The following is a 23,811-nucleotide window of genomic DNA, read 5'->3' on the forward strand; positions in this document are numbered from 1 at the left end:
CACCTGACGCCTCTTCCCCCACAATTCTTAGCACAGCTACTCTAGGCTAAGGACACACATCTCTTCCTGTTTCTTTTGTCTCTGACGATCAGAATGGAGTGCAGGGTAGGAGGCTGTGAGTCACCTTAATATTCCCTGGACCAGTTTCCATTCACATACCTACATGATTTATACTAATTGACTTCAGTATAGTTCATAATAGTTTATTGCTGTCAGTGGATGTAATTTGTTATGTGTGTTATTCAAAACCACCCGATTTAATTTTTTCTGTTGTTAACTGTTTTCATAAAAATAAACAGGATTCAGAAAAGCCTAGAAGTCCATCTCGTGTGCCCAGATTTGGGATTTGGACCTGGGAGCACTTGGGAATGAACACACTATGGGGACTGGGCTGTCCCTGGTATGCTCAGGTGCACATATTTTGAGTGTTTCTGAGAGCTTCCTACAATCCCGGAGTCTGTCTGATGCCTTCTGGGAGGGACAGCGAAGGGGACCCCACACACAGAGGCTCCACGTAAACTCTGGTGGTGGAAGTTTCAAGAGCCCAGGTATTAGCTGAGTAACAGGGATGGCCTGGGATGGGGCTGAAGGACAGGTCTGGCAAGTTCCAGGCTGTTTATACCCGAGATTACCTCACACATCCGACCAGTTTCCCCGCCCCATCTGCTGGGGGCCGGCCCTCAGCCTTCAGTCTCCTTTTCCTGACATGCTGGAGGACCTGGGGGTCAACATGGATCTTCCCCTTGACATCAGCTGAGCCTAGAAGACGCATCCTCTCAGACCATGGACAGAGGCAGCCACCGGGTGAGTATGCCAACATCTCCCAGGCTCTCCCAGACTTGAGCAGGGACGGGCTGGAGACAGGCGGGGCACTGCCAAGGCCTGCCCTGGGTTTAGGGACAATAGAATGCCTCTTCTAACTGGACGCTGCCTAGGACCCGGAGATCTCAACCTCCTTTTATCTTCATCCCTAGAAGGAGCTCTAGGAGGAGAAAACCATAAAACATGGGGTCTGGTTACTAGGCACGCCAGGACTGTGTGGCTGAGGCATGGACAGGACTTTGTCTATGCTTGGCAAAGACATCGCTGCTGTTACATGGTCAACTTGGCTGGTTGAGAATCTGATTTAATCTAATTTATTTTTTGCTGGTTTGAGAACCAAGAACCTCCTAAACCTTCCCAGGAAAAAATGTGACTTTTCTATATACATTTAAGATTTTCAAGGAGGATTTTATCTACTCTTGGTCACTAATTAGGGGACTTAATGCACATGGAAAGTTCTTACTTATGTCTAACCATAGTATCCTCTGATACAACTCAGGCTTCTTTCTTCTGCTGCTTTTAGAGGTGACGGATAGCAGTGGGGGTGTCCTTCGTGAAAAGCGAGTGCATCAGGTATCCCCAAAGCTTTGTTCAATGCACCCCTTTCTCCTTAACTTTCCCTTGGCTCCTGTTTTCTGTTTCTGTCCACACTTTTGTACTTTATTGACACTGTGAGATCTGAGACTCTGGGAAGGATTAACAAGTCCTGGGTTTGAGGATGCTCACCCCATCCTCTGTTCTAGGCTGCGGTTAGCTTGTGGTCCGTTCTGACCCTGGGTATGTGTCTGCTGAGGGTTCTGTCTTCGTCTCCTTTTCCAGACACCTCTAGACTCTTCCTCTCCTCAGCTGCCTCCCTTGCTCTCTCTACCCTCTGGTCCTTTTGGCTCATGTCTTCAAGCTCAGCAGAAAGGGGCTACACAGGGAAGAATGATGTATTGTAGGAGGCATGGGACCCCGTGGCCACAGCCATGGATTGCCCTTCTTGGAAATTTGCTAGTCCCTAGATTCAAAGAAAGTGCCTGAGTTATCTAAAAGGTGGTGAGTTTGAGCTGGGCACAGGCAGAGAGCTTACCCCTTTTCCTGAGCTGGGTTAGAGAGGTGATATCTATCTGAGGAACTTACCTCCCCAGAATTAGGAGCAAGGAGTCTATAGTTGCCCCCAATCTTGTCTCATAAGATTCCCTAAGTTAAATAAGAGCAGGATGAAGCAGCTAGGTGTGGTGGTGCATGTCTGTAATCCCAGCAACAGGGAGACAGAAACAGGTGGATCTTTGTGAGTTCAGGCCAGTCTGGTCGGCATAGTGAGTTCCAGTGGTGGTCAGTGGGCTTCAGTTGCTGGTGCTCCTGCAGCATGTGCTGACCTTCAGGAGGCTCATAGCAAGGGGTGGAGAAGGCAATGTTGCTGCTCTGTATTCTAATAGAAAGCAGAGTTGGATGAACTGGGTGGTACCCGTCTGCTATGCCCACTATGCTGGAGGTTGAGGCAGAAGGATAAAGAGTTAGTCCCAGGCCTCCCTGGGCTACATAGCAAGACTGAAGTTGCAAAATAACCCGAGAAAGAGCCACTCGTTATGGTAGACAGAAGTGATAGAACACATTGACTTCAGCTTCCCGGCCCTTGGTGTCTTCACCTATTAAATGGAGCAGCTGTCTCAAGGACTTCCACAAGTCTTCTGTATAGTCCGGCTCCTTTTGAATGGCATCTGGTCTACCACAGCTGCAGACACAGTCATGGCATGTAGCTTTCTCATCTCCATCTCCATCTGGAGTCTAGTGTTGGCTCCTCTAAACTGGGACAGACTCTTCTTGTTATACCTCAGTTTCCTCACCTGACAAAGAGAAGGGCTGGACTAATGGTCCTGAAGATCTCTTTCTGCTTTCACGGTAGTTGCTGGAATGATGCACAGTGGGATTGCAAGTATGTACTACTGGGTGTACGTGCTGTTCTTGTGCTTTTGCCAAGGGGGTCATGTTTTTCAATGCTTGGAGGAACTGAGTGCCTTCTAAGGAAGACTGAAGTCAACCCATTGATCAAGCAGTGGCACTTTGGAGAACAGATTTTCCTGTGTCTGGAGTTCCTGCAGTGCGGCTGGCTATATGTGAGGATATGTGAGGCCCAGGCTGAGTCAAGACGCACACCCTTCCCAAAAAGCTGACTGTGTCCACAAGATGGAGGACCGGTACTCTCAGGACCCCTTGACACCCTACTGCCCCAACCTGAGGCACTGTCAACAGCTTGCCTTTGTCCTGTCGGGTCACACCCCTCTCTGGAACACCTGTTTCGTGCTGTCACTGGTGCTGATCAGCATGCACCTGGCACACCCCACCGAGTCTCATTCTGTCTTGTCCCCTGTGACTTAGTGTGAATATGTGGGAGTGAACATTGGGCTCCAGGCTCAGCACTGGGCGGGAAGAGTGGCTGATGTAACAGTGGCCACTTAGCTTAAGTGTCTTGTTTTGGCAACACAGCTTCCTCCTGTATAGCAACAATGGGGGTGGACTGTACCCTGGCAGGTGGACAGGTGGGAAAACACAACAAGACATCAGCTTGTCCTCCAAATGAAGGCCTTGGCATTCATGGGTTGAGGCTCCTCTGTTGGAGACAGCCTAAAATACCCACTAGGCCCTAGTTCCGTACATCACCACCTTTGTGTGAAGACAGGAGAGGCTTAGCAGGGAAACAGAGGCAGACAATACCATTTGCTTGGCAACATTTTGAGCACTCAGTGTTTTGTTTTTATTTTTAATCTTTATGTAGTTATATGATGTATAGGTGTTATACATTCTCTCTCTCTCTCTCTCTCTCTCTCTCTCTCTCTCTCTCTCTCTCTCTCTCTCTCTTTCTCTCCAGGGCTTGTGTGGGAGTCAGAGGACATCCTTGAGAGTTGGCCCTTTCTTGAGATGGACTCTCTGATTTTCACTGTTGCATACATGCTTTAGGTTAGCTGGCCCATTCCCTTAGAGAAATCCTCCTGTCTCTGCCTTCCATCTCACCATAGGAGCACTGGGATTACAGATGTGCGCTGCCATGTTTGACTTTACATGGGTTCTGGGGATTTGAACTCAGATCTTCACACCTTCATGACAAGTACTGTATCCCCGAGCCATCTCCCTGGGTTCACACACCATGTTCTTTGAACAAATGAGCAAATGATGAATGAACAGATGGATGAATGAATGAAACAAATGAATGAATGAACGAATTGATGAATGAATGGCTGATCCATCAAGTGAAGAGTGAGGTATGATCTCATGGTTCCTCCTTTCGATCTCTTTCATGTGCCAAGGCATTCTAAACTGGAAAACTTGGGATGCTCGCTCACCCACGGCAGTCATTTTCAAGTTCTTGCAGTAGTTGCCTCTTCTATTCAAACGAAATACTGGGTAGAGGCCACTGCATGAAAAAAATGTGAATTTCTGTCTGGAGGGGGGTAGAGGGCTCAAGCCCTACCGTGAGGGCCCATGACTGAACTCCATGCTAAGTCTATGAGACCTTAATGTTATGGAAACCTCTGGGAAACAGTTGCCAATCCCTTCATTTTAGGCATTAAGGAGCCCAGAGCCTTCAGGGACATAACTGTCCCCTAGCTCACACAGCTGCCTAGGCTTGAAGCAAGCTCTTGTACTTCACACAGCGTTTGCTGGTCAGGCTGACAGGGTCCCTGAGCTCATATTGCATGCAAATGCTGGGAAAGCTGGTACTGTGTTTGGGAAGAGGCAATAGAGGACGGCCTGTGTTCTGAAGGGGCTTGTGTCTGTGGGGTTCTCTAGAGGAGGAGCATTGGGGAGAGCCATGTCCCAAGGGGCACCATAGAGCCTGGCTTTGTGTTGGACCAGTCTGGTCCTCGTGGGGGTGGGGTTTAAACTCCCCTGTCCTCACTCCAGTAGCCAGGAACTTCTAGGTTTATCAAACGCAGATCGTGGACTAGACAAGGGAAGGCGTATGTTAAAGAAGGAGCGGTGGGCTGTGTTCCTGCCCAGATCCAGGCTAGCTTACTCCCGAAATAATTACAAAGAAACTTCATTCATTTAGTCACTGCCTGGCCCTTTATCTGTAGCCTCTTATTGGCTAACTCTTACATATTGATCTAACCCATTTCTAATAATCTGTGTAGCACCACGAGGTGGTGGCGTACCGGGAAAGATTCAGCATGTCTGACCTGGCGGCTAGTTCCATGGCGTCTGCCTCACTTCCCTTCTTCCCAGCATTCTGTTCAGTCTACTCCACCTATCTAATTCCTGCCCTATCAAAAAGCCAAGGCAGTTTCTTTATTAACCAATGAAAGTAACATATAGACAGATGACCCTCCTACATCAGGCTTACCTATCATTCCAGCTCTTGAAAGGCAGAGGATTGGGAGTTTCAGCCCAGCCTGGGCTATATAGCAAAATTCTTGAAAAACACAATGATAGATTAAAAAAAACAACAACAATAGTTTCCAGTAGGAATTAGGACTCCAGAGTGCTGGGCTCTGACCATGGTCTAGCCCATGCGTCTCCTCCTTTGACAGTCCCTAAAACTTAGGGTCACTAGTAAAGAGGGATGCCCCAGAGCCCAAGTTTGGGCTTGCTTACTGGAGGTGGCAGGAAGAAAGCAATGGCACATACGGCATTAGATAGCAGCAACTCAAGGATGGGACCAGGTGACCTGTGGCCCTGCCACTGCCTCCAGATGGCCTCTTGGGCTCGTCAGAGCCTCTCTGGACCTTGGCCACCATCTTAGAAAGAAAGCTGCGATTAGTGGGGTTTCAAGGTCCTTCCATCCCTTGACGGTTCTATGAGGGAGTGGCCCTGGAAGGGAGCTCCCACAGGCCTGTCTGAGGTGAGGCTGATGGTCTGTCACTGCAGAGGCCGCTGCACATTTTCTGGGTCCAGCAGAAAAGCTTGTGTGGGGCTGAGGAACCAGGGAGCTCAGCCTACAGCAACAGCTAGCTAGCTAATGAACCTCCAGGAGACTCAGGGGAGGTCAATCAGGACACACTCCGGCTGTTAACTAGCTCCCGTGCCCCACCACCTAAGAGAACAAAACAATGCCCCATTCACCTGGGGGTGAGGAATCCATCCCTGGGAGCTGAGGTAGAAGGGACACAGGACTAGAAATGGGGACTTGAGGGGCTTTAGCTCCTGTTCTGTTATATGGGTCTTTGGAAAAAATATACATATGTGTGTGCATGTGTGTGTGTGTGCGCACGCGCTTACCTGCATGCATGTGCTCATGTGTGTGGTGCATGCATGTGAGTGCACAGGTATATGAGTATGTGGCCGTCAGAGCAGGGTGACTACTGTCTTCCTTTATTGATGTCCTCCTTATTGCCTTGAAACAAGGTCTCTCCTTGAACCGGAAGTGTACTGATTCTATTAGCCTGTGCCTGGTGAGCTCTAAAGGTCGGAGTCTCCGTGTCCCCAACACTAGGATGACAGCCACACACAGCCATGTCCAGCTTTCTGCCTTCCTTCATGGTATACCCTTCCTGCCCTCTTGGTCTCTAGTGACGCACCAGGACCTCTAGACAGTTCAACAAACTGTGAACAGGTTCCCCGAAGCTTCTCAGGCGCAGCCAGGAGCATCAGAGGTGACAGCATGTAGCGTGTTTGATGCCTGATTGTTATGAAAAAGGATGACCTTTGAGACCATGGGGTGGGATCAGAAGGAATTAATGGTAGTGGTAGGAAATGTCCCGAGTTATCCAGGTGCTAACTTGGTCATCAACACCTGCCCATGCAGCTTGCATGGCCTCTGCAAGGCCTACAGTCTGTAGGAGGTGTGTAAATGCACGGCCTCTACAGGCCTACGGTCTGTAGGAGGTGTGTAAATGGCAGGGCCCTGCAAGGACTTGATCACAAGTTCTTTTCCGGGAGGCTGTGCTCACTGGCAAAGGCTGGGATTGGGAGGCCTGAGTTTTGGTCCCCTGGTTCTACCTTAGTACCTAAGGACGTTGGGCAAGAAGTCTCCTCCCTTCCTGGGGCCCCATCTGTTGTCAGGGCGAAGTCAAGCCTCATATGGGAGGGTGGCATCTCTGCCATTGCTTTCCAAGGATGGAGGGGGAGGAAATGAGTTAATGCTGTAGTAGGTTAGACATCAGGAAACACTTCCAGAAGGGTGGAGTGGCAGGACACGAAATGCATTCAGAGGGAGGCTGTGGGCTCTGGAATTTTCCTCATGGGCTCTGAAGATGAGGGTGCTTCCTAATGACCTGTGAAGTCTGGGTCAAAGTTCAGTGACTTCCGTCTTCTTGTCTTAAAGCTGTCCTTCCATTCTGACTCCTTCCTGGGGCTCACAGTTCTCCTAGTGTTATTTCTCATGAAGATTTTGGGGTTCTAGGTCCTACCGCATAGGTCTGAGAGGCCCTACACTACCCAGTTCCCCAACCCCCGCCCTGATAACACAGTGCTAAGTCTGTCAAGACTGGGGCTGAGTACTCTCTGACCCGGACTCCCCACCAGCTTTCCAGCAGTTCCTCCTCTAGCTTCTACGAGCTTCTCACCTTGCTGTCCCAACACTAGTTTCTTCTCTGTTCTCACTCTCTCTCACTCCAACTTCACAAATCTCCCCTCCCCTAATTTCCCTGTATTCCTTGCCCTGGACCTTCTTAACCTCCTCCCCTCAAGCCCTTTGTGATGAGGTGCCAGGATCACAGGGTCAAGCTCAGTTGGAGACAGCTAGGGTCCTTGGCTGGGGACTCAGAATATTGGGAGTTCCTTTAACTGGGAAGCTGGGGCCATTCCCCTGAGTCCCTGCTCCCTTGGATAGAGTGTGGATGGCTGATCCGTGACTGTGGCTTAGGCAGGTAGTGTGCAAACCTAGGATGTACAAAGCCCTGGATTTGATCTTCACCTTTGCCCAAACTGGGTATAATGACACATACCTGTAGGTAGATCAGAAGTTCAAGATCATCTCTGGCTACATCAGGAATTCAAGACTAGCCTGAGCTACATGAGACCCCATCTCAACAAACAGACAAGCAACTGTGTAAACAAAACCAGAGAAGGAGAGCAGAGATGGCCATTCTTACCAGGCCCTTTGGGAGAACCAGACTGGACAGTATGTGTGAAACTCTACAGATGGTGAGTCCAGGAGTCACGAGGGAGACTGCTCTGATCATTTGTGACATCATTGGTTACAAGTTGGTCTGTTTAGAACACAAGCCCTCTTCCTTACTCGACCTAGAAATTTGAAAATTGATCACCTTTTTATTATTAATTTTTTGCATATGTGTTGTGTGTGGTACACTCACAAGAAGGTCAGAAGATAACTTGCAACAATCATTTCTCTCCTACCATGCAAGTGGACAGGAATCAAACTCTGGTTTCAGGATTGACAGTGAGCTCTATTACCAGTCCTCAGTTCTAATATCTGTAAAGTGGAGCCAACACTATCAACTACAAAAAGGGAGCAGGAGCTTGACATGGGACCAAGTAAGGTGCTCATGGGCTGTTACCTTCATTATAGCTTGACCCTCGTGTATAGTCCAGGCTTGTTCACATAGATTCCCGGTTGTATGGGGAAGGAGATGAGATTAGCCCTGTTTATGCAAGTCAAACAAGCTCTGGCTGGCTCTTGCCCTAGCAGGGAATGGGTGCAGCCCTGCTCAAGCAGATGAATCTCGAGCCAAGCATTCTCAAACATCAGGCAGACCCAACTGTCAACAGCCAGTGTCATCCCAGCCCTTACTATGTACAAGTGCTTTGCATGTCACATCTATGACTATTGAGATTCGAAGCCAGGTGATTACCCCCACCTCGCAGATAAGGAAGCTGATGTGGAAAGGTGTGAAGTCGCTTGCTCATATCACGAGGTTGAATTCGGGCATAGTCGCTGTAACCCTAGTGGCTGTAGTCCTGGGTCACAAGACTCCAACCAGGCCTGGTAGTCAGAGGGAATGGGGACAGGGAGGCAACCATAATTCACAACAAAAAGTACCACAAGGCCAAGATCCTACCAAGAAATCCCTGGGTTCCGCCTCAGCCCCCAGCGGAGCCCCTGCCTTACAAGGCCCCAGACACCAATTCTTTGGTCAGGCTTCAAATGCTCAGAGGGCCCTGTGTCAGTGTTCAGAAAACAGCACCAACAGTTTCTCACGGATGTAAGGAGCCCCGGGTGGGATCCTGACTCTGGTTTTGGTAATCCAACTCTAGAAAATTATCTTCTAGATGAACCAACTCTCAGGATGAGTTGAAAACCCCACAAGGACACAGATGTGAAAGTTTGTTGTAGATGCTAAAGTGTACTTTGCTATGTCAGACCATAGGAAGTTCCCCAGTGGTGGGGAAGAGTGGAGCGAGTTTGCAAGGATGGGCACCAGGGGAGGTGCTGTCACACGGGTCCCTGCCAGGAGTCAAGGTTCGGGCCACCACTGCTGGGGAGTTCGCTCAGGACATCGCATCGCTGAGGCCTGTCCCTCTAAATGAAGGGCCACAGTCTGGCTTTTTCCCAACACTCTTTTCTCCTCTCATTCACCCATACTCCATGGCCACTGCATCTCGGTTCTCTTGACCCTCTGCATGGAGAGACAAGGGGGAGAAGAAACCGTCATTTACTAGGTGACTTCTGCATCCTGGGCCCCAGCGAGGACTCCCCCGATGAGTGCCAGACTATTTTGCAGATGAACAGAAAGCTTTAAGAGACTCAGGGGCTGGTTCCAGTCCTTCTGCTATGCAAAGACGGGCCCAAGATTGGGCCCAAGGGCTGCCTGACTCTGTCAAGTGGATTCTCAGAGGAGAGAGTTGCTCAGGGGCAGAGTACTTGCCTAGTATACCCAAAGCCGAGTTTGGGCAAGGAGTGTAACACAGCGATGGAGCATTTGTCTGCCATACACGGTGCCCTGGGTTCTCCTCTCAGCACCCGTAGAAACAAGTATGGCTTCTCTAGTTCTGCCTTCCTTGTTCCCATCCTCCTTGTAGGGGCCAAATAAGTCAGCTAATTTTGGAAATCTATTCTCTAGACAGCAGCGGAAAGAGGGTGACCTTGGTGTCGGGACAGCTGGGGCAGCAGAAGCAGGTGCCTGAATGTCCCTAGACACAGTCAGATACAGCCCCGTGCTGCCAGCTGGGATGAGGGCACTCATGTGGAACTACCCCTGTCCATGGATGGGCCCCAGCAGTCTCTATGGGAGACTCTCTGGGTCCTGCCTTGAGTGTGGTCAAAATCTTCCTTGACCCCAGTACACGGGCCCCAGTAAAGTGAAGATGTGACCAATCCAATCACCTCTGAATCCCGGAGAAGAGGACTCGAAAATTATATTTGCTGTGTCTATGCAGTAGTGACAATGATCCCTGCTTATGTCCGATGTTCTCAAGAGGAGAACTCTGGACTGCTCTGCTCAGGACTTGTGTTGAATATGTTCAAGCACAGGCCGTTCTCTGTCCCCAGCCACTTGCCCCAGATTGTTCACCTCCCATTCAGTAGGGCCCACATCTGGAATGGGCTGGCTGGGAGTAGACACAGGAATGTCCTTCGCTCTGTTTGCAGGATGTTTCTCCAGCAAGGACACCACCTCAGGCTTCTCCAGCAAGGACACCTCCTCAGCCTTCTCCAGCAAGGACACCTCCTCAGCCTTCTCCAGCAAGAACACCTCCTCAGGTTTCTCCAGCAAGGACACCTCCTCAGCCTTCTCCAGCAAGAACATCTCCTGTCCTGGCATCTCCAGCAAGGACATCTCCAGTCCTGGCATCTCCAGCAAGGACATCTCCAGTCCAGGCATCTCCAGCAAGGACATCTCCAGCCCGGGCATCTCCAGCCCGGGCTTCTCCTCCTCAGGCTTCTCCAGCAAGGTCGTCTCCAGTTGGGGTATCACCTACCAGGTCATCGTCGGGCAGGTCATCATCTGCCAGGTCAGCCTCCACGACATCCTCCCCAACGAGAGTGTACCTTGTTAGAGCAACACCATTGGGGGCTGTCCCCATCCGGGCATCTCCTGCCAGGTCAGCAGCAGCCACCAGGGCCACCGGGGAGAGCCCAGGTAAGGGGGGCATCGCAGGGAGGGCAGAGAATCAGGGCAGTGTCTTTGGGCAGAGAGATGCTCTCAGAAATCACTCTGCTCCTCATGACCCTGGAATAATGACACGGGAGAGAGCCAGAGCGGGACATGGGGTACCTGGAGAGGTGAGGGTAGACAGGGACCATAGCATGAGAGCCTTAGACAGTGGAAAACTAGAGAAAAGGAGGGGGATCCCAAAGCCAGGAGCTAGGAAACTGTAACATTGAAGACTGCTCTGCCTATCGGAGAGCTCTGATTCCAAGAGCAAGGGTGCCTGGCTGGAGATGGGGCTGATCTGCATGTGTGCCGGGGAAGCTAGGGTCTGCAGTAGTGCAAGGTCATGATCAGTGTGTCTGTTTCTATGTGGAAGAAGAATGAGAGGGACTCTGACACTCTTCAAGCTTCCAAACTTGTGCTTGTGCGTGCTCTCTCTCTCTCTCTCTCTCTCTCTCTCTCTCTCTCTCTCTCTCTCTGTGTGTGTGTGTGTGTGTGTGTGGTGTATGTGGCAGGGAGGCGGTGAGGGGGCATGAGGTAAAGCAGTTCAATTGCTGGAAGGTCAAAGAGCGTGGTGGGCCTCCAGTCTCGGCTCTTCCCCTCAGGAGACTGCTCTCAGCCTGATCTCGTTGCCTTACCCCCATATACTCAAGCCTGGCTACTATTTGACTGTGAAGAAACATTCAAGGTTTAGGGTCCATCCTCGCTTGTCCCTGTCCAGGGTAGGAGAGGCACTTTGGTGGAATGGATTCTGAAATGAGACACTGCATTGGAATCTCTGACCAAATAGTCACTAGCTTAGCGACTTTGGGTAACTAATTGCATTTCAATGAGCATCAGTTTCCCTATCTAAAGAAATGGACCTAATAAGACTCAGCTCATGGGATGCTGTGAAGATGAAATGGTAGGACACATGCACAGTGCCTGGCCAAGGGGAGGGGGCTGCACAAGAGAGGTGGAGATGAGTAGGTAGGGGCAGAGATACATTGCAAGGCGCAAGGGTCCTAGCAAGATCGGCAGGGGCCAGTTTTGCTTCCTTCTCTGTCTTCCACCATGCTGGACTCCTCCCCAGCAGTTTTCCTTCCCTGCCACCCTGTTCTTAGGTCCCAGCTCGCCCAAGTTCTCCTGGCAGGAGACCCAGAGACAGCTGCCCCTCATCGGGTGTATCATCCTTCTCATCAGCCTGGTGATCTCACTCATCCTTCTCTGTGAGTTGAACAGAGGGGACAGGGTGGGTTTGGGTCATCTCGGAATGAAATGGGGTCATGGAGCCATACCACAGGGACAGAGGAACTCATATCCGCATAAGGGCCTTGGATTATGGGTCCCTTGAGACGACTGGGTTAAGAGTGTGGAGTACCATGGGATTCCGGGTTAGGGCCCATCATTATAGCTGAATTCTGATGATTCACTGGAGCAATCGCACTAACTCTATTGGGTTGTGTTTCCATAACATTAAATGGGATCCAGTTCATCATTAATCATTCAATTCAGCCCATACTTCATAAGATTCCACTTTACCTGGACCAAGAGAACTATATAAGGGAAGTGTACAATTTTTGGCATAAAATATCACTATGAAAACATATAGCTGTCTATGAAAACCCACATGCCATTAAAATAACGGAAAAGTCTCCGAAGGTCAAGGGATCAAAGTGTGCTGTCTGGGATACAGGCCCTTCATGTTGTCCTTTGGGAAAAGATACTCAGAACATGCCCTAGGCTCCTTGATCAGCAATCCGTTAGAAACCAGCCCAAGAGGGGGAGCCTAGAAGGGAGCGAAGATGAGCGCATCTCATGCTGTTCCGTCCCAGGAAGGGTCATCCACTCCTGAGGAACAGAGCTAAAAGTAAATCAGGCTGAGTGGCCTCAGTGCCACTGTTGGGAACAAGAGAGAGGGTGCATGCAATTCTAGGTGAGGACCTGGAAAGTATGAGAGCAGACGTGCCTCTCTTGGACGTCAGAGGTGTGTGTGCCTATGGGGGGGCAGGTGATAGAGTTCTGCATTGGGTGGAGGAGAGGAATGCATCTACCCAGCGGGGAGATGCACATTTGAGAGCCTGGAGCCCATCTGTTTAGTTACACGAGGCCGGAAAGCTTTAACCATAGACTGAGGATTCTGTGGAAGAGGCAGCATGAGATGGTAAACGGAGAGATGGATGGGTGCATGGAAACTTCCGGATGTCGCGGCTGTGAGGGGACGAGGGTAGCGTGCTGTTATAGCATAGTTTTGCGATCACACATTCCTGCTCTAGCATCCTGCCTCTGCTCCTCATGAGCCGTATGATGTCAGCAAGTTGCCATTTCCAGTCTCAGTTTCCCACCTGCTGACTGGGTGGTGCGGTCATGTAATGGCTTCCAGGTTGCCTTGATCTTGTATCTGCCCCTTCTCCTTTTGCCGGTAGAGTGCATTGTTTCTGAAAACAATGGGAATGACCCATAGAGGGACATGAGGCACTCAAAGGCAAGCTCATCGAGTAGCCTTAAAGCTCTAACCTGGCTCTGCAGCATTTCCCGAAGTCTCCATAGTTCCTTCATGGAGGCCAGAGAGGTAGTATGATCTATAGTCAATCCTGGCCTCCTGGTTTCTCTCCCATCACCACTCCATCCAAAACACTTCCCAGGGGTCCTAGACTGTGCAGTTTCCCAAGCACTGAGAGGAGCGCCCAGGACTCCTTAGAGCTTCAGCATCTGGGGTGTGGGAGGAGGAGCGAAAGTCACTGAGAGGAGAGCATACAGCCCTGAGGGAATCGGAGGCTGTGTGTCTGCACTGGGAAGGGACTGTCTCAGCAGGGGGCCTTCTCCTGAGTGACCACGACCATGGTGGAGCTGGGGAGACAATATGGGGTCAGAGCTGAAGAGATGCAGAGCTGGGATTCGGGATTTGGGGTTAGATGACAGGCCTGGGGGGCAGGGGGCTGCATAGAGAGCTGTCTCGGGCAGTAGAGTGATAGATCAGGCTTAGAGGCAGAGGAAGACTTGGAGCTGGTTCCTCAAGAAGGTGTGAGAAGCTTCCTTGCACATTTGGAAGTGGCCAGACGTTGTTGCTGACTGAGAAAACACAGAAAGGCATAAAGAGAGGCAGGGAAGCAAGGGCCAAAGACAAACGACACACGTTTAGGGGTGAGGGAGGAAGATGCAAACTTAGATCTGTTCAGAAAACAGGCCAGGTGGTGGTGGTGTTCTCTCTCCTCTCTGTCTCTCTTTCTCTCTTCCTCCTTCCCCCTTCTCTCTTTATGTTTGTGTGCATGTAGCACAGAGAAGAGGTGATTCCAGAGTGGTTCCAAGAGGGAACTCTGGGTACTGAAGGAGAAACTTCCTCTGGCTACTGTCCTTTCTAGCATATAGGGTAAAGAAGCTTCCAAAGTATGATCCTTGGCCATCTCTGGTTATTTCTCTGGTCTCTTTCCTTCTCTGGGTAGCTGGCTGTTCGAATCTGTCTGGGGCTGCTCTGATTGTGGGAGCTTTCTAGAACACTCCTGAGCAGCCTTTCTCTCCATACAGATGGGGGACGAGAGCCCCAGAGTCCAAGAGGGACTGCAGGTCGGTGTCTGAGAATCCCCAGGGCCTTGGGCTGCTGAGTGTGCTGCCCCTCAGTTGCTGGTAATGACCAGCTGTCTGCTCTGTCGATTGTTCTGTTTTTCTAGTCTACTTCTGGCGAGGCCACACAGGGATTAAGCACAAAGAACCAATAGAGAGTTGTTCCAACCACGCCGTTCGCTGTGATGGAGTGGCAGACTGCAAAATGAAAACTGATGAGCTGGGCTGTGGTAAGAAGACTGAGCACGGGAAGGCGTGCGTGTGTGCGTGTGTGTGTGTGTGTGTGTGTGTGTGTGTGTGTGTGATGGAGTGGCAGACTGCAAAATGAAAACTGATGAGCTGGGCTGTGGTAAGAAGACTGAGCACGGGGAGGCGTGCGTGCGTGCGTGCGTGTGTGTGTGTGTGTGTGTGTGTGTGTGTGTGTGTGATGGAGTGGTGGACTGCAAAATGAAAACTGACGAGCTGGGCTGTGGTAAGAAGACTGAGCACGGGGAGGCGTGCGTGCGTGCGTGCGTGTGTGTGTGTGTGTGTGTGTGTGTGTGTGTGTGTAGGCACCTGTTTATACACTCTGGGGACTTGACACAGTATGAAATGTAGTAGCTCGGGCAAAGGCAATGGGCAGAGAATTAGAAGATCTTGGTTTGAGTCACAGCAGACAAAGATTTGAAACTTGGTTTTGAACATTATATGACATGGGTGCACTACCTACGTCTTAGAGCTTCTGACTGCTAACTTGTGAAATTAACGGGCAGGATGAGATTGGTGACAGTGACATAAACTCTGTCGGACAGAGAAAAACAGGAAATCTGACTGGAGACAGGCCGAGGGTGCTCTGAGCCCAATTTCTATGTTTAGACTTGTGACCCCTTTGGTTTCTTCAAGTCCTAGCCGAGCACAAAGACCTGTTGGGCCCTAGCCCTCTGTGGCTGTGCTTGCGTGGTCTCTCACACCCTACTGAGGGGTGTGGCTGTCCCATCCTTTCAACTCTCCATTTATTGATGCACACACCCTTGCCCATGGCGCACCTATCTGCGAGCAAGCCTGTCCCACGAGCACACACTTGGGTCATCGATGCTGTGCTCCTTGTCATCTTTTCTTTTGAGCATGTCATTGCCTTCTAAGGGTGAGATGCTTGTCCGTCTCCCAGGAACAGCCTCCGGAGTCCTGATAGATGAACCCATCCATGTCCCTTGGCCTTCACTCTGTGCTTATGAAGGCCTTGGGCCTCCAGACATCACTGCTTGGGCAACCCAGCCTTCCCACAGCTCTCCCAGAGCCTCCCACAACTTGTTCCCAAGAGCCTGGAGTTTCCTGGATGCTGAGACCCTGATCTGCCCTTCTCTGTCCTGCAGTCAGGTTCGACTGGGACAGGTCTCTGCTGAAGGTCTACTCTGGGTCCTCTGGCGAGTGGCTCCCTGTCTGCAGCAGCAGCTGGAGTGACAGCGACTCTAACAGGACCTGCCAGCAGCTGGGTTTTAACAGGTAAGCGTGGAATGAGAGTCCGGCATGAGCTGGACAGAGATCCCACCTCAAAAATTAAAGGAAGAGGAAGGAAGAGAGAAGGGGGAGGAGGAGGAAAGGAGAGGAAGTAAGGAGGGGAGGGAAGGAGGGAGAGAGGAAAGAACAGAGGGAGAGAGGGAGGTAGGAAAAAGGGAAGGGGCCCTGCAAGACCCTTGCTGATCCCACCAACCCAGGACACTTAAAAAAGGCAGTGTCCTGGGTTTCCCTTTGTGTTGGGGAATCTGTGATTGCATTGGTCTCCCCAGGGCTCTTTTTGTGAAAACATCTTCCGGGCCATCACCAACTGAGTGGTTCTGGGATGGCTCTGTGAGGAGGGTGGGTGTTGGTACAGATCTCATTTCTTACACTGGGCACTAAGAGCTCAGATGTGCAAAACTTTAGTATGCTTTGAACGACAGCAGTTGTGGCTTAGTTATGAAGCTCATTGAATGAGAAACAGGACAGGACAGGTGTGGTTTGGCCAAGTCCTGTGAGGCTTTGGCTTTAAAAGTTTTCCACCAAGGAACCAGTGTTGGGGGCCTTACTACTTGAAGGCTCCTCTCACCTGAAGGCCAAATAGGCACCTCCAAGATTCACCATCATGGTATGAGGTGTGTGTGTGTGTGTGTGTGTGTGTGTGTGTGTGTGTGTTTGCACAAGTATGTATGTATGTAGGCCAGAGGGTCAGCTTCAAGTATTTCTCAGGATTCAGTCACCTTATTTTTTTGAGAGAGGGCCTCTTTTTTCTTTCTTTCTTTCTTTTTTTTCTTTCATTCTTTCTTTCGTTCATTCTTTTTTTTTTTTTTTTTTTTTGTACCTTGGAGGGGCAACCGTGGGAGCTGGGAACTGAACTCATATTTTTGGTTGTGAGTATAGCCTTTAACGGCTGAGCCATCCCTCCAGGATGAGAGGGTCTCTTACCAGCCTAAAGCTTGTGAGGTAAGCTATTCAGGCTGGCCATCGAGCCCCAGGGATGGGCCTGTCTGTGCTTCACGATACCAGCCTTTACACAGGTCTTCACGCTTTTGTGACGCACTTTCCCAGCTGAGGTCATCCTCAGTCCTTTCTCTGAGCTCTTCAGCTGAGTGGTTTAGGGCTGAATGAGTGAATGTGAGGTCGTGAGCCCCCCTAGAAGAAACACCTAAAAAGACAGGGTTGGAGCTAGGACTCAGAGTGTGTTCTCTGCCACTACCTTAGTCTCAGAGTCCTGGTGTATAAAGGAAGGACGGACTGTTCCAGGCTTAAGTCCCAGCTGTCTTTGTCCATGTGTGAGCTCTTAAAAGCAGAAAGCCCTCTGCATTCTCTTCGATTGCCATCTATGCAAAGAGCATCCACAGAGCTTCTAGGAAATTATGGGACTCATAGGCATAAAAAAACAAGATCAGACCCTCTAGTGTGATGTGGGAAAGGGTTATCCCAGAAGGCCCACACCAAGGGTATGTGGGGGGCTCTGCTGGGACACAATGGAGAGGATTCTTAACTGTGCTTGGGGAGAGGAATGGCATATTCTCAGGCCCAGTTCACGAAGGATATAGAATGTTCTAGAAACGTATGTAAGTTCCAGGCAGAGTAGAACATACTGCAATCACTGGGGTGCTTGTGAAAATGGACCTCACATCTGAATCGCCAGATTTAGGACTTAGAACTTTTTTTTTTTTTTTTTAGCAAATGCCCACAATAATTCAGAGGCAAGCTGTTCTGAGAGTCACTATCATATATACCGGGTCACTCTCCGGGTGACCGTGAGTGAGCTGTCGGCTTCTCATCTTGCTCAGCTTGCCTTTTTATACAGCTTAGTACATCTGCCCAGGAATGGCACCACTCCTAGTGAGCTGGGCCCTCCCAGGTCATTAAGGAAGAAAATACCCTACAGAATTGCCTACAGGCCAGTCCTATGGAAGCATTTTCTCAATTAAGGTTTTTTCTTCCCAGACGACCCTAGATTGTGTCAAGTTGATGTAAAAACCAGCCACTCCCAATATAAAGGGCTAGCTGAATGTTCTCAAAGTCAAGGGTGCACCAGAACTTCCTGGAGCTGTTAAGACATAGGTGGCTGGGTGTCCCTCAGAGCTGTTTCAGTCCATTTGAGGTGGAGCCAAGAACGTGCCTTTCGAACCAGGACCTGGTGCTGTGGCCATACCTACACCATACTGGAGAGTTATTGGGCTAGCTAGTAGGGCTGGCGCAGGGGAGCGGCAGAGCCTGTGACAGAGTCAGGCTTTGAATATTGTGCAGACTTTGCCACCACCCGGGCCATCCTGGCCTGCCTCTGTCTGCTAGGCCATAGGGCTCTGATGCTGCTGGAGGACTTAGGGTCGGCTGACTGTTAGTACTCATTCTCCCTCCCTCCTCTTTGCAGTGCGTACAGAACAACCGCAGTGGCCCACAGGGACGTCACCAGCAGTTTTCTACTGTCCAAATACAACTCCACCATCCAGGAAAGCCTGTACAGGTGCAGAGTAACAACCGACAGTGCAAACAGAGGACTGGGGGGGGGGGGGGAGCGGGGGGGGGGGGCGGTGCTTAGTCAGGGAGCCCCTCGCTCCTACTTTCCCGGAACCCAAACTCCCAGGCTCCATTGCAAAATGCTATGGACACCTAGGGCTCCAAAGATCTTATCTGAGATCTGGGGCCGAGATCACCCCAAGGTCAGAGGCCCCTGCCTTCTAATCTCAAAGGGCTTGCCTGATCTAAAAGATGACTAAGAAACCATGGGGCTACAGAGATCTAGTCCACAAGGCTCCCCCTGGTGGTGGTAGAATGGAAAGATGCATCTCTGGGGACAGGAACAGGGGACTGACAGGCACAAGTGGCCTGGACCCAGGAGGTTCATCTGTGAAGTTTCAGCCCCTCCTGTCATCTTTGCACACAGCAGTTCCTCTTGATCCCAGCCATCCCCCACCCCTAAAGATGGAAGTCTTCCTGCTAGGATTGCTTACCTAATGTGAGGGTGAGAGGAGCAAGCCTCCAGTTGAGAGGTCCCTAGGTGCCTGCTTTGGTCTAGGCCCCCTGCGTGCTACAATGAGGAGCAGGAGGCTATAAAAGAGGATCATTAGAGTCTGCTTAACTGTAGAAAGAGTTTAGGACCATGGAGGCTCACTGGGGCTCAAAGAACATGGAACTAGACTATATGTGTGGTTCACCAAAGGAAAACTGGGAGGGCAAGGGGATGATGGTGGAGATAGTTCCCTCGCATCCATATTCCTGGCAAAACACTAAAAGGAGAATCACCCACTGGGAGAGGGAGGGTCTGAATCCCCACCTCCTTTGCTAAAGGTAGCTTCCTTGGAAATGGGACAGGATTTGAGCAGGTGCCAGTCAGGAAAAGGAGGCAGCTATTGACCCCTTTCTCACCTTTTGTGTCCCGTGCTGCAGGTCTGAGTGTCCTTCTCAGCGGTATGTCTCCCTCCAGTGTTCCCGTAAGTTTTTCTTCTTGGAGTGTGGCCTATGAGGATGGGAGTGAGGGGGCTTTCTAGGGCAAAGGGATGGAAGCTTTCTAGGGAAGATGGTTGCTCTTGGGATCCAAGCCAGTGAGTCTGTTTCAGGACCAGAAAGTCTAAGGTACTATTTCCTGGGTAATATTTTCCTCCTGGTCCTCTGACCTTGGGGAGACCAGCCCTGACATCTCTGTCATTCCAAGGGAGTCATATGAGTCTCCTGGACTTTTGGTAAGGGCTGAGAACTGAGGGAGGACAGCGGGTGTGGGCAAGCTGGGAGTTTTGTGTCAATACTCATGCTTGTCCGTGGAGGGTACCGCGCCTCTGTCTGTACAGATATGGCTGTAGTTACTGACGTTGAGAGCCCTACAGGGCAACTGCCATTACTACCCAATGTCCCTTGCCTAAGATCAGAACACAGGCAGGTGAGGAGGCAGGCATAGATAAACCAGATCTATGTTTTTGGTGAAATCAGGGTGCAGGCTGTGGTTGTAGTACCCACTGCTCAGACAGAATGCTGTTCTCTGTCTTCTGCAAGCCCCATATCTGAGCACACCCATCAGGCTGCCCCTCCTTGTCCTGAGCGAATCCCAAGGAGAGTAGGAGAGGCTCTAAAAGAAGCGTGGGTCATGTTTTGTCCTCTCCGTTACTCCCAGGCTGTGGTCTGAGAGCTATGACCGGGCGGATCGTGGGAGGGGCTGTGACCTCAGAGAGCAAGTGGCCTTGGCAAGTCAGCCTGCACTTTCGCACGACTCACATCTGTGGGGGCACACTCATCGATGCCCAGTGGGTGCTCACCGCTGCCCACTGCTTCTTTGCGTAAGTGCCTGGGGTCGAGGGGGGGGGGCTTGATTAGATGCTTCTGGGGACTTGGAGCCGCTAGGAAGGGCTTATGGACACTTTAGTGCAAGCCTAGTTCCTCAGGGTCGGTTGCTGCCCCAAAGATCAAATGTGAATGAGGGTTTGACTTTGAACTTGAGCTAAGGATGAGAAATGAGGCCCCTATGAAAAGTGAGGCAGACTGGAAGAAGACCTTCAGACCCTTTCCCGGAGAGCAGATGAAATGAAGCTCCAGGCTTGTTGTTAGCACCTCTTGCTGAAGAACTGACAGCACAAGAGTGACGATTGGGAATGCTGTCTCAGGACGTGGGGGACAGGGACAGCTGGAGGGTGGCACAGCTGGCTTCTGAGGGTTCCTAGCAGCCTTTGGGGACCCATAGCACAGGTCTTGTGGAAACTGGCTCCCCGCATAAATAATCTTCATTACCTTGTCCTGTCTAAATCTCCGTGGCTGGTGACATCTGTCCCACCCCCTGGGTTCCATCCTTAGTGGCACACAGATGGGGTAGTGGGGATGCGTGACACGCAGAGGAGTTACTCGTTCATTCGGTTTTCCCCCCCCACTCTAAGGCTCAGGGCAGCCAGTTCAGAACAATTTCGAGGAGAATGAGAGGCCATTTTTAGGCTTCACGAGATAGAGGACTCCTTCAGAGGTCATTTTATCCATCCTCCTGTCTCCAGCCTAGTGCTCCCGCTTTGACTGCCCGTGTGTAGCAGGTCTTGCCGGTGAACTGTGCCCAGGTGTATAACTGCAGCCCTCATACTCTGTGGCTCTTGTAGGACCCAGGAGATGGTTCTGGAGGGTTGGAAGGTGTATGCAGGCACCAGTAACCTGCACCAGCTGCCTGAAGCTGCCTCTATCTCCCAGATCATCATCAATGGCAACTACACCGATAAGCAGGATGACTATGACATCGCCCTCATGAGGCTTTCCAAGCCTCTGACCCTGTCATGTGAGTGGAGGGGTCCCTGATTCCCAGCACCTTGACTTGGAGGCCCTGTTCATTAAGCTTAAGGCTCCAGGAAAAGCCAAGGAAACTTAGAGATTACATGAAATACTGTTTTATAAGTCAGAAAACTGGGGGTTTAGAGGAAATGAGTCAGTGCATAAAGTGCTGGCCACTCAAGAATGACGACTTGAGTTCAGATTCCCCGAACCAGAGTAAACAGCTGGGCATGGTGGCAATGTGCCTGTAACGTCTGCGCTGGGGAGCAGAGACAAGAGGATCCCAGGGGCTTGATGCCAGCCAAAGCTTCTAGTTCAGTGAGATACCTTGTCTCAAAAGCACAGGTGTAGAAATGATTGAGGAAAGACATCTTGACCCCCATACACTTGCGTGGGCAACAGCATCTACACGTGTCTGCATATGCATACATATGAACACACATACATATGAACAACACATAGAGAAAGGAAAAAAGAAAATATTAATTGGGGAGACTTAGGTCCAAGATTTAGAAATCTGTGTTCCCCCAATGACACATCTCACGTTATAAATTGGCCAAAGGGATAGGGCTTGCATACTGGCCTTAATAAATGTAAATGGATTGAATTGACTCACTGCTAGTAACTATGCACACAGAAGCTGCCAGGCAGTGTGCATCAGCTACTCATCGCAAGGCTGTGTCAGGACACCTAGGAGAAACATTCTAAGGTCAGAAGGATTTATTGGGTTCACGGCTGGAAGGGATGCAACCCATGGAGGAGAGGCACAGTAGAAAGCATGTAGCTTCAAGGCAGCCGGAGTGTGTAGCTGCTTGTTCCAAGTGAGATCGAGAAGTGGGGATGGGCTACGAATCTTTAGGTCCATCCCTGCAATCTACTTCCTCTGGCAAAGATCACCTTCTAAATATTCCACGATCTCCTAAAGCAGAGCCACCGGCCGGGATCAAGTGCTCAATCACATAGGATGCTTGTGTGGGGCATTCTACATCTGAGCCATAACACATTGGGAGATACTTGATATGTATGCCTGTGTGTACTCTTCCCCACCAGCCCAGGAGAGCTGAGCCTCTGGGCTCCTTCTGACCTATGGGGAAGAAGAGCTTTAGAGAGAGGTGTTAACTGAGGGTGTGAGCGACAGGCAGTAGCTCCTGAATGGTATCCACAAGGATCTGACTCCAAGTCAAGGTCCTCTCTCCCTGACTCTGGTGGAGAACACGAGATAAGCACAGGTTTGAGGGGCTCACTGCTCCAACTGGGGGGCAAAGCTACGTGACAGAAAGGCTACAAAGTTCTCAGATCATTGGGGACACTCATAGTCAAAGAAGCCTTCTTTCATTCGGTCGTTTATGTGCTCACTTCTTCCTATATGTCGGTCACACAGACAATGGCAATTGGAACAGGTGCACTGAGACCACCAGAAAGGGCCCACGGTGCCACGTGAGGGAATCAGAAGGAAATGAGAGGGCAGTCAGGCGTGGCAGGCTGGGGACAGTGCAGAGGACAGCTAAGGTGACTTCTTAAAGAACTGATGGGCTGGAGGGAAGACTCGGTGGCTAGGTGCATATACTGCTTTACTGGGGGCACACACGGCCCCAGCACCCTGTGTTCAGCGGCTCATATACTCCAGCTCCAGGGGACCTGATGTTCTCTGGTGGCCTCCATAGACACCTGATCTCTTGTGTACGTAGCCATACATAGACACGCACACACACGTAACTAAAAATTAAAGTCTTTAAAAAGGTTGGCGAAGACAGGTTAAGGAAGCTTAGAAGAGAGACTGAAGAACAGGGCGTAAGAAAAGTCTCATGAAAGTGAAGCAGGCACTTCTCCTTCCTTGGAGAGCTCCAATTAGTCCAGACATCTGGAGTCTTGAGTCTATGAACTGGTGTTTCCTTGCACATCCACAGGAAACAGTGTCTGCCACCCATCAGAGCAGCTAGCTCATCTGAATGGGGTGAGGAGAAAGAGCACTGGGCAGAACTCTGATGTTCAGTCTTGTCTCTGAACTATGTCTCTATGGCCACACCCATCCAGGCTCATCTATGGAGCCTAGGGCTATGGACACACCCACCCAGGCTCAGCTATGGAGCCTAGAGCTATGACCACATCCATCCAGGCTCAGCTATGGAGAGCCTAGCGGTATGACCACATCCATCCAGGCTCATCTATGGAGACCTAAGCTGGGGACTCAAGCAACATTTTTCCCTGCAACTCACACAGACAAAACATGAACCTGGACAGGGATTCTCAACTTTGTACAACTCTGAAACCACCTGGCTGAAACAACTACCTGTGTTTAACCCAGTTTCCCTCCTGGTGTGGACACGTCCTGGGCATGAAGCAGACCTGAAGTCTAAAAACCACAGTTCAGATTTATGTAACCTATGGTCACCATATGTTTGGATTTTTGGTTTACAAATCTGGGCAGGATTTTCTTGAATTACAGTATTTTCAGTAAAAACTCAATGATTTAAACTCTTTCCCAAACAAGAGCAATACAGCTACAGAACATATACAACCATGTTACATGTTAAGGCACATTTCAACAATGAGCATAAAGAGGGAATCATAATTTAATTTTTTGTTAATAGTCGATATTACCCTTTCATTTTCATTTGTGTGTGTGTGTGTGTGTGTGTGTGTATCCTTGCTTGCTGCTTTCTCCTCTCTTAGACAGTCCAGAGCTTAGCCTGTGCAATGTGTGTGTGTGTAGATACCAGTATTTGGTCTAATAGACAAAAATGTATAGATACTA

General features: G+C 50.3%; 1 protein-coding gene across 7 annotated transcripts in view; it reads left to right on the forward strand.

Moving 5' to 3' along the window:
* Positions 1-658: 658 nt before the first annotated feature.
* Tmprss13 (transmembrane serine protease 13) overlaps positions 659-23,811 on the forward strand; it is a 29,377-nt gene continuing 6,224 nt past the window's right edge. For 2 of the 7 annotated variants that reach the window (XM_085688679.2, XM_085688683.2), the window contains exons 1-10: positions 659-804; positions 10,292-10,781; positions 11,897-12,001; positions 14,298-14,336; positions 14,441-14,563; positions 15,686-15,815; positions 18,193-18,285; positions 19,209-19,252; positions 19,927-20,089; positions 20,891-21,063. In XM_085688679.2, the coding sequence (XP_085544805.2) occupies positions 784-804; positions 10,292-10,781; positions 11,897-12,001; positions 14,298-14,336; positions 14,441-14,563; positions 15,686-15,815; positions 18,193-18,285; positions 19,209-19,252; positions 19,927-20,089; positions 20,891-21,063 (1,381 nt within the window). In that variant the 5' untranslated portion in view covers positions 659-783. The remainder of the gene's footprint in view (positions 805-10,291; positions 10,782-11,896; positions 12,002-14,297; positions 14,337-14,440; positions 14,564-15,685; positions 15,816-18,192; positions 18,286-19,208; positions 19,253-19,926; positions 20,090-20,890; positions 21,064-23,811) is intronic. The other 5 variants (XM_087905609.1, XM_087905610.1, XM_085688681.2 and 2 more) reach the window with 5 other exon arrangements.

This window comes from Myodes glareolus, chromosome 4 (assembly GCF_982192425.1).
Source record: "Myodes glareolus chromosome 4, mMyoGla1.1, whole genome shotgun sequence".
In the NCBI taxonomy this organism is placed as follows: Eukaryota; Metazoa; Chordata; class Mammalia; order Rodentia; family Cricetidae; genus Myodes; species Myodes glareolus.